Here is a 17,269-nt window from a genome sequence, read left to right as displayed (position 1 = left end):
CCAAGCTGAGTTCAGTCGGCTATTTTTAGCGCACAGTGAGAAAATTTATGTCAATGATAGTCAAAAAAAATGTTTATTCACACAAAGTGAAATCAGTCTGAAATGATTAAGGTGAATATGCATCGAAGCCATACCTCAAATTTTCAAGAGCACAAATCTAGAGAACCAGACTGCGCAGCAATTCGAGCTGAAAACCTAATCGATTGGTCACACGCTGGTGGTGACCAATCGATTAAGTTTTCAGCTTGATTACCACGCGTAATGAGTTAATTAATTTGGTCTAACTAGTTGCGGTGGGAGTGCAATGTCGGCACAGGCATCCTCGAACTCTTCTTTATCACTGTCGTCTGCGATAGCTTCTCCCAGTGTTCCGCTATGGCCAGGATTACCAATCGGTTGATCGATAACACCGGCAGGCTGGGCTGCATCCGACACAACGGTTTCCATCGGTCGATCGATTTCAGGAAGTGCTGCAGGACCGGGATGTTCGATATACTCGTTCCAAAGCTCCATGAACTCAAACTTTTCCGTTCGTTTTTCTGGTACATGGAGGGCTCCTTGTACAAGTGTACGGGATGTACAAATGAACTCAGAAAAGAAGTGTTTTATGCGAGGAAGCTCATAAATCTGACGAGTTTATCCACGGTGTTTTGCGAGTTTGATGTAATGAGTATAAATTAACGAGTTGTAACATGAACTTTCATGCGATTTCTGGTTATCTGGGTTGACCTTTACACGCTTGCTCGCATCGTCCAAAAACGTCATATAACAGCGACTTCCACCTAGCGACGAAACCTCCACTGGTCCGCAGAGGTCGGAATGTACCAATTCAAACAATTCTTCTGATCTGGACGCACTACTTGTGAACGGACGCCTCGCTTGTTTGCCGCAACACAACCAGCCAACGATCCATGTTGAAAATCGACTCCGTTTGCGATCCGCTTCAGTTTGTTCAGACCGCCTTCGTGTAGATGACCAAGACGTCGATGCCAGAGCTCAATTCCGCCCGCCAAGAACGATTTCTCCGGACGAATGACTCTGTACAAACCTCCTTCCTCGACTCCGCTGACGACCAGACCACCATTTTGGTCCCGAACCTCACATTTATCTTTGGTCCAGAACCTCACATTTATCTATTCGAGCTTCCTCCAGGCCGCTCGCGCATCGGTCGCATCCAGAACCAAACTGTAATTATAGTTCTCCAGGCTCAAACAGATGGTTGCCAACGCCCTCTGCTTCTGATCCTCCGGCACTAACGCTTGAGCTTCGGCCGTTTCGGCACTCACGGCTTCCCAGCATCTTTCTCGGATGAGAATCATCCGCATCGCAAACGCCCACGTCGTGTAGTTCTCCCTACCGCGCAGCCTCTTGATGGCCGGTAACGCCACGGAACCTCCACCAACTCGAACGCTTCTTGCTTCGGCTGCGGTCCTTCCGTTTTCTCCACTTCCGTTATTGAGGTGATTCAGCGACATTTTGAACTCAAATGAAACTGCTTGAGGTTTCTTGAATTGAAATATCTTCCAGACTTCCTCCGGTTATGGTCCTCTTGCTGGGCTGATAACCTATTGCAGAGCAATCAAATAAAACGTCTAGGAATGAAAATTTTATTCTACCTTAGCAACTTATAAAAAAACACATAGCGACGCGTATTACTGTGCTACTACGATCGCAACAGATACCTTCCCGAGCAAAGTCTAACATCAAAAAGAAAGCAAGTCGAAAACATATCTTGTTTTCAGCATCAAGTTGATGTCATAATTTGATACCATTTTGTCATTGAAATATTTGATATCATATTTTGTTTTCGTTCTGCTATCATTTAACATTTTTGTTAATGTTTTTATTTTATCCAGCTTTTTACGCTGGCTATAAATCAACAAGGGGTGATTTAATTTTGACATTTCTTGCTCATAGATTTTATAGCGAGGTCTTAGTAGGCAATGATTTCATATTGTTGATCGAACTGTCAATAATTTTCTCTTGATGATGTGTGCATCTACAACATCTTCGTATTGAATTTTATATTTTTAACCATTTTCTTATAATTTTTATTTATTTTGTACAATTTTAGGCAACCAATTATTAGGAGTCACAACAATTCTTCTGGTGTGAGCGAATTTCAGATTATTTGGATGACGGGATTGATTTGAACACGCAAAGTTACAGCAACATGGTCACATTACGTCAAAATACTGAGATTATCCTACCTGTCACTGTTCGTCGGCCATTCGTTTGCGATAATCGATGTTATTAAAAGGCTGATCATATTAGGATTCTGGATAATTTACAGAAGTGAAAATTGCGCACTTTCATATAGAAACAATACGCTTCGAGCTGGTAGTCGATTTGTATACCGCAGGATTTCCCTTTATTTTCAATCATCGGGTATCGAAATAATACATTAAGATAAATACAAATATTTGCTTGATACCGCAACAAACTAAGAGCTTTGAAAAGCTAGCTGCTTTCACTAATGAACTTTCTTAGTAAAGGAAGACAATTCTCCCATGCATCAATAAATAAATGAATAAATTACTAATTTCTAAGGTCTACGAAAAGCCACAGTGTACGTCCTCATGTCCCAAGTTACAACCTCAGTCTCCTTTGTCAAATGGCTTAACCCAGAGCACAAACTTCCGCACGCTTTTGCTATGTTCGCCAGCTCACCCAGAAAGCTCTCCCTGATTCTAACAGGTATTTCTATCCCACAAACTTGCTTGACCAACACAAGCCCATATAACATTTTTGCTCTATTGGTAACGGTAGAGCAACCAGTACCTTACGCAAATGCGAATAACGTAGGACTTGTCATTTACTCTCATCTACCTATCCCCCATGATATTGAATGAAATCGTGACAATCAATGACAAATCGATCAACAACAAATCAGTTTGTTCTGGTAGATTAATCGGAATCACTGGCATACATTCATATTCAGACGTGACTTTGTATTTTGAAATTCCTTTTCAGTTTATGAATTCTGCAACAATTTCATCCTCCTAAAATAAATAAAACTGGCATTAGAGAAAACAACAAAATATAACAAGGATTTAAAATATGAAACTTTTTTGGGATTCGGTATCCTGGAAACACGAATATATTTGTTGTTCGTCAACATGAAAAAAATACTTGTGTTGAAGATTGCTACGATCCAACTATAAAAAATTATAGTGTATTTAAGAACCGTCAAATAGGGGTGATTCAAAAGTTATGGCATGTTCAGCGTAAAAAGCTGGATATATTGTGTATTTCATTCACTACTGGACTGCGAAGTGCGGCCTCATAAATGCAAATGTGTGAATAAAAGTGCGGGATTGCATTGAATCCTGTTGATGTCTTTAGAGCTTATTCTTTGATTTACGAAAAAATAGTCCCCCAAAGACACCTACCCGATTTGATGCAATTGCGCACTTTTATTAGCGTTTCCGCACTTGTAAAAATTTCAGCGATAGTCCAGTGGTGAAAAAAATGCGCAATAATTATCAATCTATTCGTGCTACATGTATAAACACTATGAGAATATAAAAATGAAGCATTTATTTTGTCACAGGCTCGTTTCAATATCAATCACAAAAATGTATACCTCAATGAGTTCTCAATTTACCCTCCACGATAGCAGAAACAGTTTTCAAGTTGCTGTAACTGATAGCAAAATTAGTTTTAAATTTGATCTCATGGGAACATTTTTCTGCTCTCAGTTTTGATATTTTAACCGTTTAAACGACCAAAATGACAGCAAACTGAGCTATCGAAATTCGCGACATCACAACATCAAAATTAGTTTTCAATATGATCTCAAACTTTGCTCGGGTTGCCATTTCATCTTACCCCAGCCGTTTAAACGCGCCCCAGTGAGCTTACATTTTTCCTTTTTTCTACAATTCGTGGGCGAACTAAATTTTAATTTCCACCAAAGCAATATGTTTCGAAATGTGGGAATTACACCTGTTCTGTATATTTGGAGCGTAAGAATTTGCCTATTGATTATTTTGTTTTTATTAAAACCATTTTTTTCCTCAAGGGGCTAAATTTTGTTTATTTGTGGGTATTTTACAGTTAAATATAACTTAACTTTTCAAAAATAGATGTACCAGGTAGCAATTGTTTGCAGGTAAATTGGATTTGTTACTAGTTAAGCTATCGGTTGATAAATTATTCATTTTCATGAAACACACTCATTCTTTGAAGGAACTTTTGACAACAATTTTATCATATTTACAATTTAATTTTTGATAATTAATGAATTCTTTATTCGTAAACAAAATACTCATTCTTTCATCGAATAGGAACAATTGAATAGATTTAATAATTTGTTTTAACAAAACAAATGTTCTTCATCAGGATTTTCATTTCAGGAACATTTCAGCATTTTTTTAATATGTACTATTCAGCTGATTTCTATACATTTGACAGCAACATTTTTTTTATAGAGATCGGCCATAGTAATATCGTTTAAACACAAAATAATAAGTTTTGGATATTTTAAATTTGATATTTTTATTATTCCTTCCAAAACTAGCCAAAAATTACGATGATAACATCGGAAGAAAAGTATTTTTCACGGCCTTAACTGTTAAAACATTGTTAAGCGTTTGAATTTGAAACAACATTTTATCGATTTTCTCCGCATTTCTTTATAATCAAGGTTAAGGTCAACGTTTTGCAAGAAAAACTCGTATTTTTTTATTTTCGACATACTGCACTTTCGAGGTTTTGTCCATTCGACGTTTTGTCCCTTCAACGTTTTGGGTTTCAACGTTTTGGAATGCGACGTTTTGTCCTTTCGACGTTTTGGCATTCGTCATTTTGTCTTTCAACGTTTTGTAACCCAACCGTTGAATGTATTTAACTTTATGTACGCCCACTATGCAGTGCTTTTAGCTGATTTTGACTGTGCATGACTATTTTTAACTGGTTTTGGCTATTTTTGACTGTTTTTGATTGGTTTGATTGGTTTCAACTGGTTTATGCTGGTTTAACTATTCCTGCTTTTCTATGTTTTAATACCGTTTTTTTTTGTTTTACCTGTTCTCGATTGTTATTAAAGTTTCTGTTCTTCATTGTTTTGGCTTTTTTTTTAATCTTTCTGATTTTTCTTCTGTTTTGCTGTTTTTCGACTATTTTTGTCTGTTTCGACTGATTTTGATTTGTTTTGTCTGTTTCAATCGCTCATGGCAGTTTTAAGTCGGTTTTTACTGTATTGACAGATATGTTATGTTTAACACTATTTTTGCTGTTTTCGAATGCCTTTGGCTGCTCTTGACCTTTCGTGACTGTTTTTGGATCATTTTGGCTTGTTTTACCTTTGACAATATTTTACCATTTTTGTTTGTTTTTGGCTGTCCATGGCCATTTTTTACTGTTTTGGGCTGTTTTTTGTACTTTTTTGATAGTTTTTCATTACATTTTTCTTGTTTATCTATATAAGTCCGTTCCGAGCGTTTTTCACTGTTTTGACTGTTTCAAACATTTTCGACAATTTTTTTGCGCTTCTTCACTGTTTCTGCCGTTTTTTTGTATGTTTTGGACCATATTTGGCTCATTTTGGTAGTCACAGCTTATGATTGTTTGTTTGTGGACTGGCTTCCATTGTTTTAGACCGTTTGTGACGGTTTTGATACTCTTTACTCTTTGACTGTTTTTCATTGCTGCCACAGTTTTGACTGTTTTTGACTACTCTTGCTCATTTTTAACCGTTTTTGGCTGATTTTGACTGTTTTGTCCGTTTGTTTCTGTTTTTTTTCTGTTTTTTGTTGTTTTTTTTACTATTTTTGGATGTGTGTGGTTGGTTTCGATGGAACCTTGATAGGGACAGTGTTTCATGATGTTGAAATTTTTAATAAAAAAGTTTTGTCAAAAATCCACTTATGATCAATTATCAAAATATAGTTTTTTTGTCAAAATAAATTCGTTTTGAGGATATTGAATCTTGAAAAAAAATCTCAATTTTATTGATTTGCATTGTAACCTTGCTGGAAATAGCTATTTTAGAGTTGTTTCAGGTTTAATGCAAAAAATACGCCATTTTCATTAGTTATTAGCGATTCTCCTTCAAGAACAACAGGATTTTGAGTGTATAGGTCATATTCTTTGTTTTTGACTTATATTTCTTTATGGAAAAAATTTTGAAAATCGACCGAAAGTTATTCTTAGACAAGCTTTTGTTTAAAAATGCCTACATCATGAAGTTTTGTTCCAAAAATCTGTTTTTATTGAAATTATATGGCGAAAATTAAAAAAAAAGAACATGGGATTATTTTGTTATTGGAAATAAGAGTTTTATTTGTGAATTTGATTTTTTTACTGTAGCCTAAACGTCCCGCCACTACTTCTCCATAGAACATTTTGCTCTTAAATCACCAATTTCGGAACTAGAATTTTCCAAATCAATTGCATGCAAAATCTCATAAGCCATTTTCAAAAGTCATTCTCGGATCAAAATGATTGATTTATCTATGAAAAACATTTAATCTATCTGATTGATAAAATGTGTGAAATCTAATCCAAAGCGAATATAGTCCGACACGATTTTTTAATATTTTCGACTCATTCTGGATACTTGAAGGTGAATTTTCAAGTTATTAACTACTTTACCGGCAATTTTTTTTTTACCGCAAAATGAATATTCAAATTGTTAACTTTTTTGCTTTTAAATATTTTTGCACTATTTTTTCACAAATTTGAAAAAAAAAAACTTTTCTAGGTTTAGGATTTGTGTCGATGTTCATCATCGGTCATCTAGTTATAAAGATATTAAAAAATTCTTTGGGAGATCGACGCGTAACCTGAGGAAGGTTCTCCTCAGAGATTTCTCTGGCTACAGAATTTGAAAAAATGAAGCTTTTTATGCAGCCGTCTTTAAATAATAAGCATTTATGTTTCTGGAACCACGCTGACCAAATAAAGATCTTAAAAACTTAAAAAACAGATATCTCCAAGAATTCCTAATTGACTTGTATGAGTTTTTCAGAGTAGCTCCTTATTACTTGGCATTATATAGCCCACATTTTATTTTATTATTTTTTGATAAATTTACCAAAAACAAAATGACCGCCAAACACATTTTTTATTGAAAATGTTGGTCCCCCAAGTAACATCGGAATATCTTCAAAACCAGATCACCAATGATTAAATCGACACGGATTCCTAAACTAGAAGAGTTGTTTGAGAACTTGTGAAAAAATGCTGCAAAAATATTGAAAACAAAAACGTTATAACATTTTTAATATTTATTTTGCGGTAAAACATGAAGCTGCCGGTAGAGTATCATCATACCTACAACACGATATACGGATGCGATAATGGCTACATTGGCAAAGAAAGCTCTCAGTTAATAACTGTGGAAGTACTCATAAGAACACTAAGCTGGGAAGCAGGCTCTGTCCCAGTGAGGACGTTAATGCCATAAAGAAGAAGAAGAAGATCTCTTCGATTTGGCGCAAAATGCGTCTGGTATAACCCAAATGGAATTGAAATCGAAATCTAATTCGATCTATTTGCGTAAATTTCAAATTATACTTTCGATTCTTCACGTGATCATCTCGTTTACAATTGAAATCATTTGAGCATAGCGTTTTGAGTGTGCGAGTGTCTTAATGTTATAATGATTGCCATGACCACTGTTCTCGCTTTGCAGCGCAATCACGCTACGAAGTTGTCATGAACGCTTCAATAAAATTAAATCATCCCCATCAAAACCCCACTGCCAAGCGTCTGTCATAATACAGCCTGCTGGCCATTTACGTGCAAATCTCAGACAGTTTGAATTCGGAACTTGGATAGACTACTGACCCGAAGCAAGGTCGGCAGAAGATCAGCGGAGACAGTCGATACACAAAATATGTCTCGCATAATTTTATGACAATCGGTTGGATTCTCGCTATGGTAACGACTCAAAGAAGATTCGTAAAATATGAAGCGTCTCCATGGATTGGCGAGCTTTTAATGTGGACACAATTGTTGCTCGGGCAATAAAAGAGAGATGATTTTTCTGTCCACTGTCTCTTCCGTTTTGGTTTATGATCGTAATCTGGAATCATGGCAATGATGGAACAACTCACGCAGTCCGGAATCAGCCGGGTCAGTTGATTGCGAGATTTTGTTCGCTGTTGACGACGAGGGTGAAAAGTGCTTTTGGAAATTATGCTTCTCAAATCGTTGCGACAGAATGGAGCCATTCCGCAAATTGTGTTCAATAGGTGTGAACCAACTCAGAAGGAGAAAAGTGTTCTATCATCCATCTAATACTTCTTATTTTCTCTTTCCAGGGACATCGAACTTCCGCTGCAACCGTTGATGCCATCCCCATCAGTGCCACAGAACGCTATAGTCTCGCCGGAAACGTTTAGCAATCACACCTCGCCGGGTCAATCTTCACAGCATTTGGCCGGAGTCGTCACTCCAACGCCTTCATCGTTTCCACAGCTTCATCAGCACATCCATGACGACGTTCAACCACATCCACAGGAATTCCCTCTCCAAGGGGAAGAATCCCGTGTCGGTTCCTCTTTGGAAACCCAGAGTAAGACACACCTCGGATCGTCCTCAACCTCTTCCGCCTTCCAGCGAGTTCACACGCCAACACTGAGCGTCAAAACGAATCCCGTGGTCATCATCCCTGGATCTTCTACGCCCACCCAGCTTCAGCCATCTCCCGGAGCCCTACAGAGGCAACCTACAGCCACTGGATCCACAACGACCACTCAGCACCTGGCCGTGCTCTACCATTCCCACCATCACCATCTGCACCCGATTCTGAACACCACCCGGCGGCCGTCGAGACTCCCGGAGCCGATTTACTACCACCACCAGCAGCAGCGGGAGGTTAAACCGTAAGTTAAACGCGATGGCACATACCATTGCACACTGGGCCAGGAACAGAATTTAACTTGACCAAATCTTTAGATACAAAATAGGTTAAATCGGATAGGTACGTAACTCGACAGTCTCCGATTTGGAGCAAATTTTATATAGATTGTATATATATATATATATATATATATATATATATATATATATATATATATATATATATATATATATATATATATATATATATATATATATATATATATATATATATATATATATATATATATATATATATATATATATATATATATATATATATATATATATATATATATATATATATATATAAATTATGTGACAGAGTCACATGGAAAGGTTTTTTAAAAAACTGAAAGACCGAACTGATCGGTATGGAGAACGAAACTAGAATGATTTATTACTTGTGAATTAATTGTTACAGAGGCCTAGCTTGGAAGAGGAAAGAGCCCTAGCTAAGTAAAAATATTGTAACTGGATCGCGTCGTCCGGTCGTCGACGCGTGTTGCTGATTCGGCGAGGTGTGCCAACGTGTTATGATAGGAATGCTGGTTGCTAGGTGACTTCGTGGAAGTTGGTGGGCTATGGTTGCTGAGTGTTGGCTTGACGATTATACTGCTGACGGTCACTTTATAATTGTGATGGTTGTTCCAATGCGGCTAAGGATGTTGACGCTTGCTGTTGTTGTAGTTGGAGGTTTTGGAGCTTGGCAGAAATGTCTGCTAGACTGGGGTCGGTTGTTAGAGTTGGGGTTTTAGTAGAGGGTTCGATTGTAACTACTCCCCCCCTAAGTGAGGAACGTCTCGGTCCGATTTTTAGTATGAGTATGATGATAATGATGATTGTGGCAGTTCCTGTGAGCGAAAATCCACCAAGTAGGCTCCAGAATTTGATGTTCATGTGATTCTGTTTCAGATAAACGTGTTCCAGTTTCTGTCGATTATTTATCGCTGTGTTGCTGATTTCTGCTATATCGTGTTGTTTGAAGAGATGCCAGTGAATTGAGGTATTGTGGATTCCACCATATAGAATTTCTGTGTTGACTGTAGTTTCTGAATTTTTGAAGGTTTGGCCATTAAAATTTACCGTACAGTTTGAGAATTTGATAATGAAGTTTCCAGTGAGTCTTCTGTTGTCGGGTCCGCAGTTTGTCTCAAGAAGATGATGTTTGGCGTTCGAGATTATGATGGTGTTCTCGTTTACCAGTTGATGTGTGGTATCGTTTTTGAAAATAGAGTTACAACTTGTTGTTGGTAACGGCGATTTTTGTAAGCGTGATTGCTTCCTGAATGTTATCCAGTAATTCATTGATGACGTCGATATTGAGCATTGTGGTGATGGCATCTAGTGTATCGAGACCAATCTTGTTGTTGTTGAGTGATCCGGCTATTTGGTTGATTGTTTCAGTGAGTTGTATGATCCTGTTGTTAATATTTTCGTTTATCTGGTACTGTTGATTATTTTGTTTGATGAGGTCGTTCATAGTTGAATTGATGATTTCTAAATCGTGGGCGTCCGGTGATCCAGCAATCCATTTCCATGCCGTGCCTATGGAATCCCATCTTTTGCGTCTGTGTGTCCGTCGTGGTTTCAGCCCGTAGAGGGTTGAGTATAACTTTTTTATTCGAAATTTGATTACTTCTTGTAGTGGGTTAGTGGGGTTAAGGTTGTTATAAAAAGTATTTGTTATAATTTCTATACTTTCCTCTATTCTTGCTAAATTGATAGGGTGTATTAGTTTTAGGGATCCTGTTTGGATTTTACAATCAGTTTCTTTGATCTGCACGATTGGATCATTTAAGGTATTAATGATGTGTAGTAGTGGTTCACCGTATATGAAATAGAAGTTTATGTGCAATAAAAGTGTGGCATACATCCAATTTATCTGTAAGTTAAAATTAGTGTTAGTTTTGTGTTAGTTTTTTTTTTGAAATAATTGTTATAATTAAGGCTTCCTCTTCCGTTTTAATTTGGACTTGTGTAATTTTATATTCCTGGTATCTATGACGGTTTTCTTCCTGTTCTGTCTAACTACTTGTTTCTTAAATTTGTTCTTTCGTTTGTTTGGAATTCCCTGAATTTTGTTGTATATTATGTCTCCTTTTTTGAATTTTGGTTTATCTTTCCTATTTTTGTTATGATTTTCTATGGTTCTCTTTTGGTACTCTCCTAATTTGACCATGATTTCATCGAAAAGCGTGTCCCTATTTTCCAACAATACTTCGGGGTTCAAAGGCCCTTCTTCTTCCTCCCTAACGGCGAAAAACACTTCCACGGGTTTTCTCTTATGTGCGGAGTGAATGGATTCGTTGTATAATGAAGTAGCAATTTTGTAAAGTTCTTTGTTATTCAGATCTGGATATTTGCTCTTTGAGCATCTAAAAATTTCGCTGAGAGTTGAGTGAAATCGTTCAACGATTCCGTTCACCTCACTATGGTCTGAAGGTGTGTAGTAGGTCTCTATTTCAAGTCTTTGCAGAAGGCTACGAATTTCGACGGACTTGAAAGCGGTTTCATTGTCGCAGACGATCATTCTTGGTTTGCCATGTGTGGTAAACAATTTAACCATTCCCCTTTTTACGTCAGGGATACAACGAGATTTAATAGGAACTAACATGGCATACCTTGAGAATTTATCTACTGCCGATATAAAAAGACAGGGGGAGGAAATGAAAATATCTACATGAAATATATCCCGGGGTTTTTTCGGCATTGGTGTATACGCGAATTTAATTCGGTAGGGAGATCTTTCATACTTACTTTCCAGGCACGTGGTGCACAGATTGATGATGGTTTGTACCTTTTTCCGCATGTTTGGAAAGTAGAATCTTCTCTTGATGGCCTCATAATTTTCGTCGGCACCCCGATGTGCTCGCTGGTGGACGTCTTCCAGAGTTTTATCTTGATCTTCTTCAGAGGTGAGATCCTGTAGAATAGTCTGTGTTAATACAATTTTAAAAGTTTTGTTCCTGGAGAAATAGTTTTTGTACGCTATTTGCAGTGTATTTAACCATTTTTCCGGGCATAATATACAATTTGTCCGGGTAGGGTGCATAAAATCCCGTAAGATTTTTATGGCATAGGGTATACCGAATGATGCTCGAGTAAGGGTCTGTCGAAATCTTGAGGGAAAGATTTCTTCGCGTACTTCGTTGTTCTGCGAACCTTCAGAAATTAAAATTTGATTACGATAATAATTTAGAGGTTTCTCAGTCATTCTAATTAGATCCTCGTTATCGGATTCAGCTGAATGAACCGTTTCAGCGTCCGATGAAGATTCTTCTTCTTCGTCTTCATTAGCATTAATTTCTAGTGTGTTGCATTCCTTTTGTTGTGGAATTCTAGACAAGCCGTCGGCGATAACGTTTTGTTTTCCGGGTCTGTAATGGATTTCGTAATCGAATTCCTCGAGCCGTAATTTCCACTTAATTAATCTGTCATTTGATCCTTTAAGGTTCAAGGCGTAGGTTAATGGTTTGTGGTCGGTGTAGAGACTGAATTTACGCCCAAATAAATAGGGTCTGAAGTACTTGCACGCCCAGTCGATAGCAAGCAATTCCTTCTCGATAGCTGAGTATCTTATCTCAGTCTCGGATAGCGTACGAGAAGCAAAGGCGATAGGCTTGTCTGATCCAATGGGACCCTGTGACAATACCGCACCTAATGCGAAGTTAGAAGCGTCCGTCGTGAGGACAAATCGTTTTGAGAAATCCGGGTATTGTAGTACGTGGCTACTGGTTAGGATTTCTTTGCACCGTCGGAAAGCATCAGTAAATTCTGGTGTGTGACGGATTGTTTCTCCTTTTCGGAGTTGTTGCGTTAGGGGTTTTGAAATTTTAGCAAAATCCCTGATGAATTTCCTGTAGTAACCAATTACACCTAGGAAGCTTCTCAGCTCCTTTTCATTCTTTGGTATTGGCCACTCTCGAATAGCTTTAATCTTCTCGGGATTTGGTTTTACTCCTTCTGGAGTAACTATATGGCCTAGAAAAGCGACCTCCTTTTGAAGAAATTCACATTTATCTATTTGAATTTTCATATTGTATTTCCTCAACGTTTCCAATATCAAATTCAAATTGATCAAATGTTCTTGAAGGCTGGTTGAATAGATGATAATGTCATCCATATAAACCAGACAACGAACGCCAATATGTTCTCTGAGAATGTTGTCCATTACTCTTTGAAATGTGGCAGGGGCATTTTTTAATCCGAAGGGCATTCGGATAAATTCATAATGTCCGCCCTCGACACTGAAAGCAGTTTTTTGGATGTCACCTTTATGGATTTCGATTTGATGAAATCCGGAGGCCAGATCCAATGTCGAAAAGTACTGACATCGGCCAAGTTTATCCAGGATGTCGGTAATGTTCGGTATTGGGTATCGATCGTCAACCGTCTTCTCGTTGAGCTTACGGTAGTCGATGACTAAACGCCATTTCCTTTGACCAGAAGCATCGAGCTTCTTTGGCACTACCCATACGGGCGAGGAATATGGGCTTTCTGAAGCACGGATAATGCCTTGCTCCAGCATTTTATGAATTTGTCGTTGAACCTCTGCTCTATGACAGAAAGGATAACGGTACGATTTAGCATATACGGGTAGATCGTCTTTAGTAATGATCTTGTGGCGTATAGCATTTGTGAACGACAGAGTTTCTTCTTCGTGATGAAAGACATCTCTAAACTTATTAAGGACTTTAAGCAATTTGGGCCTTTCCTCAGGATTTAAGTTGTCGAGTCTAAGTTTATCAGCGAAGGGCTCTGTTTTTGCTTTTGTAGTTTGGTCAGCCTTTTGTGTTCTGTTAACGTAATTAGGATTTGGGGAAATTTCTTCGAAGTTGAGAAGATCTGTGTACACAGCATCCTTGTCGATACATAACTGTAATTGTTTGTTGCTGAGATTTATCATCGGAAAAGTTGCTATACCGTTATGAGCACTATATACTCCTGAAGGTATAATCACATCTTGTCCTATGACAAGATCGTGTTCGATTAAGAAGTCTCCTTCCTTTTTTCGAACTGGAAATTCTTTAACCAAAGTCTCACCTTCATGAAAGTTGAGTTGTTCTCTGGTTGGGAATTTTTTATGAAGAGGTATTTCGATGTCATTTATGCAGATCGTGTTAGAGGCTGTATTGATTACTGCACCAAGTGTCCTTAGGGATTCAAATCCAATAAGACCATCGAAAAAGTCATGGAATCTAAATAAGAAAAATTTTAACTTCGGTAGATCATTTATAAAATTCACGAACGGATTAACGTGCGTGTATCGATCGATGCGATGTAGACCACTCAGATTCTTTATTTTCTGTTGTGGTCCTGTCCCGATGCTATGGGTTGGTACTAGTTCGGGAGATATATAATTATAATTCGCTCCGGTATCGATTAGAAATCTCAGAGGTCTATTGACACTTCTGGGTACTTCCAGATACGGGAGAAAATTATTACTTATTCCGGGATCCCTTGATCCGGATCCGTACAAAAATTTAATTCCTCATACTCCTCATCTTGTACGTAACTTTCCGCTGAGTGTTCCTCATTCGGAATGTTATGTTGAGGCTCAAGTTGGTTAGAACAGTGAGGCTGTTCTTCACCTTCGTGCATATTAATTTGCGTTCTGAATCTAGATTGTCCTGAAGGATCAGGTTTTATATTTGGTGGTGTTGAAAACCGCGATTGGCCGTATTGTCCAGGCCCGTTCTTAAAGTTATTGATCCTGGGTTGAGAGTAACCCTGGGAAGAATTTTGAGTTGGATTCATTGGTCTATTCGAGGTGTTGTACCCTCGGCCGGTTTGTCCTGCAGGGTGAAATTTTGTGTTGTTATTAAAATTTTTCGTGACGTTAGAATCGTGGAGCTTCGCGAGTCTTTCGCGTCTTTTCTGGCTGGCCACGTGTTGTTCTAAGGCCCCTTCATAGGCCTCTTGGAGATCCTTAGGTTTGTAGATTCTTGTTAGAGAAGATAGATGGTCTGGCAGGCCATCTATGAAAGCATTTGTAACCATGGTTCCATAGCTTAGCATAAGGACTTTGGCACAACTTTTAGTGTCATCGTTTGCGAGGATGTTCGCATTTATGTCAGCTAAGAGTTTTTTTGATTGTTGGTAGAAGCTTAATAGATCTTGACTACCTTGCTTCAATCCAGAAATTTTTGAAATGAGCGTGGCTAGATCACGCTTATCGCCGAGTTCGTCTTGGAGGGCTTTTTTTATATCGGCCCAAACCAATTTGACTTGCCCGCGAATGAGGATATCATTCGCTTCATTAATAATTTTGTCTCTGATTATGCCAGTCCATAGTGGCATAACATGGTCTACTGTGGATTGGTCATTAATTACTTTCTCGCAGTATTTTATCTTTTGATCGACGGAGTCGATCCACGAGGACAACATTGCTGGTTCCCCTGTGAAAGTTGGGATGAGTTTGATGGGATCAGGTACACTGAAACCGTCGAATTTTCTTTCAGCTGGCATATGCGCAGCTGTAGGTTGCAATGTTGAAGCGTTTCTGTTTTGGGAGGCTTCTAAGGCGGAAATCTGGAGCCGCTGTTGCTCCATTTTAGCCATCAGCTCATCGATTAAATCTTGTAGATCTGCTGACATTGCTCTAGTTAGCATTTATTCTGAACAAAACTAAGTTTAGTAAAGGCTTCAAGTAGAGCCAAAAGAATTTTCCAAAAAAAGAAGATCGCTGAATACCGAAAAATCACTTCTCGCAAAAATATGTTTTATCAATTCCAAGCAGATATTTTAAATCACAATTGTTGTCATCAATTCACAGTTTACTCTAAATTTAGCACTTTATTATCGATTATTTAGTTATTTGTATTGAATTTTCCAAAAATATACTGAATACCGAAAATCACTTTCCAAAACAAGTTTTATATTTTCACCAATTTCACGAATTTTTGTTTTAAATCACAATTTTTGTCATCAATTCACAACTTCTGTCATCAATTCACACTTTTTGTCATCGATTCACAATTCACTTTAAGTCACCAGTTTTTTAGTTATTAGTTTATTATAAAAGGAAAATTATTATGAGAAAGAAAAGGATAGTTTTAATTTTAAAAGATACTCACCACAAATCGACTGGTATGCCACCAGTGATGCCTAGGCGGGTAAGCTGAGCTCCGGGTTGAGAGCGTTATAGTTCCTCCGGGGCCAGTGGGTTCCTTGCAGCACTTCCAGCGATCGCCTGATCACTACACTACACTAAGAGCGATTTTCGAACGCGCGACGAATAATTAATTATTGTTGGCGGGTTTTCCTGATCGCGGCAGCACACTGTGATTTTTGATCGACTTCGGAGTTGACACTACATGGGATCACTATCCCCTCGGAAAACGACTGCGCCAATTATGTGACAGAGTCACATGGAAAGGTTTTTTAAAAAACTGAAAGACCGAACTGATCGGTATGGAGAACGAAACTAGAATGATTTATTACTTGTGAATTAATTGTTACAGAGGCCTAGCTTGGAAGAGGAAAGAGCCCTAGCTAAGTAAAAATATTGTAACTGGATCGCGTCGTCCGGTCGTCGACGCGTGTTGCTGATTCGGCGAGGTGTGCCAACGTGTTATGATAGGAATGCTGGTTGCTAGGTGACTTCGTGGAAGTTGGTGGGCTATGGTTGCTGAGTGTTGGCTTGACGATTATACTGCTGACGGTCACTTTATAATTGTGATGGTTGTTCCAATGCGGCTAAGGATGTTGACGCTTGCTGTTGTTGTAGTTGGAGGTTTTGGAGCTTGGCAGAAATGTCTGCTAGACTGGGGTCGGTTGTTAGAGTTGGGGTTTTAGTAGAGGGTTCGATTGTAACTTATATATATATATATATATATATATATATATATATATATATATATATATATATATATATGACATTAAGATACTCTCTTTGTTTACTTTATCTTTAATCAATAACTGAGTTATACTATTAGCTTAAGATTGAACTATGTTCCATTAATTTGAAGAGCAGTGAAGACTATCTCTATTCCTAAAAAAGGAAAACGAGATAAAATGTATCCTAAGTCATAAAGACCTATTAGTCTCATATCAATTGTGTTAAAGACTATAGAAAAAGTGTGTGTGATTTTATCAATGCAACATACATGCCGAAGTTTCCATTATCTGACTTTTTTTGTTGGGGTTTGGTCGCAGTGGTTGACCATTAATTGATCTTGTGTGGTAGCTATCTGACTCTTAGTTTGCTTATCAATCTGGTAAGTCAACAGTTACGGCACTACAAACATTGGTAACAAAAGTGGAAAAACTCTTTCAGTGAAAGAACTAGCACTTTGTTCATTCTTGGACATTGAAAGAGCCTTTGACAACGCTTCCTATTCTTCAATGACACGTGCAATGAAGAAAAGGAGTTGTAACAAGAATATCAATAACTGGATCAATAATATGTATGCAA

General features: G+C 37.9%; 1 protein-coding gene across 2 annotated transcripts in view; it reads left to right on the top strand.

The window, feature by feature from the left end:
* The window catches only part of LOC5568407 (otopetrin-2), a 96,380-nt gene that overhangs the window by 55,904 nt on the left and 23,207 nt on the right, over positions 1-17,269 (top strand). The window contains exons 1-2 of one of the 2 annotated variants that reach the window (XM_001658012.2): positions 7,796-8,201; positions 8,271-8,834. In XM_001658012.2, coding sequence (XP_001658062.2) covers positions 8,146-8,201; positions 8,271-8,834 — 620 coding nt within the window. In that variant the 5' untranslated portion in view covers positions 7,796-8,145. Of the gene's footprint in view, positions 1-7,795; positions 8,202-8,270; positions 8,835-17,269 lie in introns of those variants that run through there. The other variant, XM_021841356.1, reaches the window with a different exon arrangement.

This window comes from Aedes aegypti, chromosome 1 (assembly GCF_002204515.2).
Source record: "Aedes aegypti strain LVP_AGWG chromosome 1, AaegL5.0 Primary Assembly, whole genome shotgun sequence".
Taxonomy (NCBI): Eukaryota; Metazoa; Arthropoda; class Insecta; order Diptera; family Culicidae; genus Aedes; species Aedes aegypti.
The sequence above is the reverse complement of the archived record's forward strand: the minus strand, read 5'-3'. Positions and strand labels throughout refer to the sequence as shown.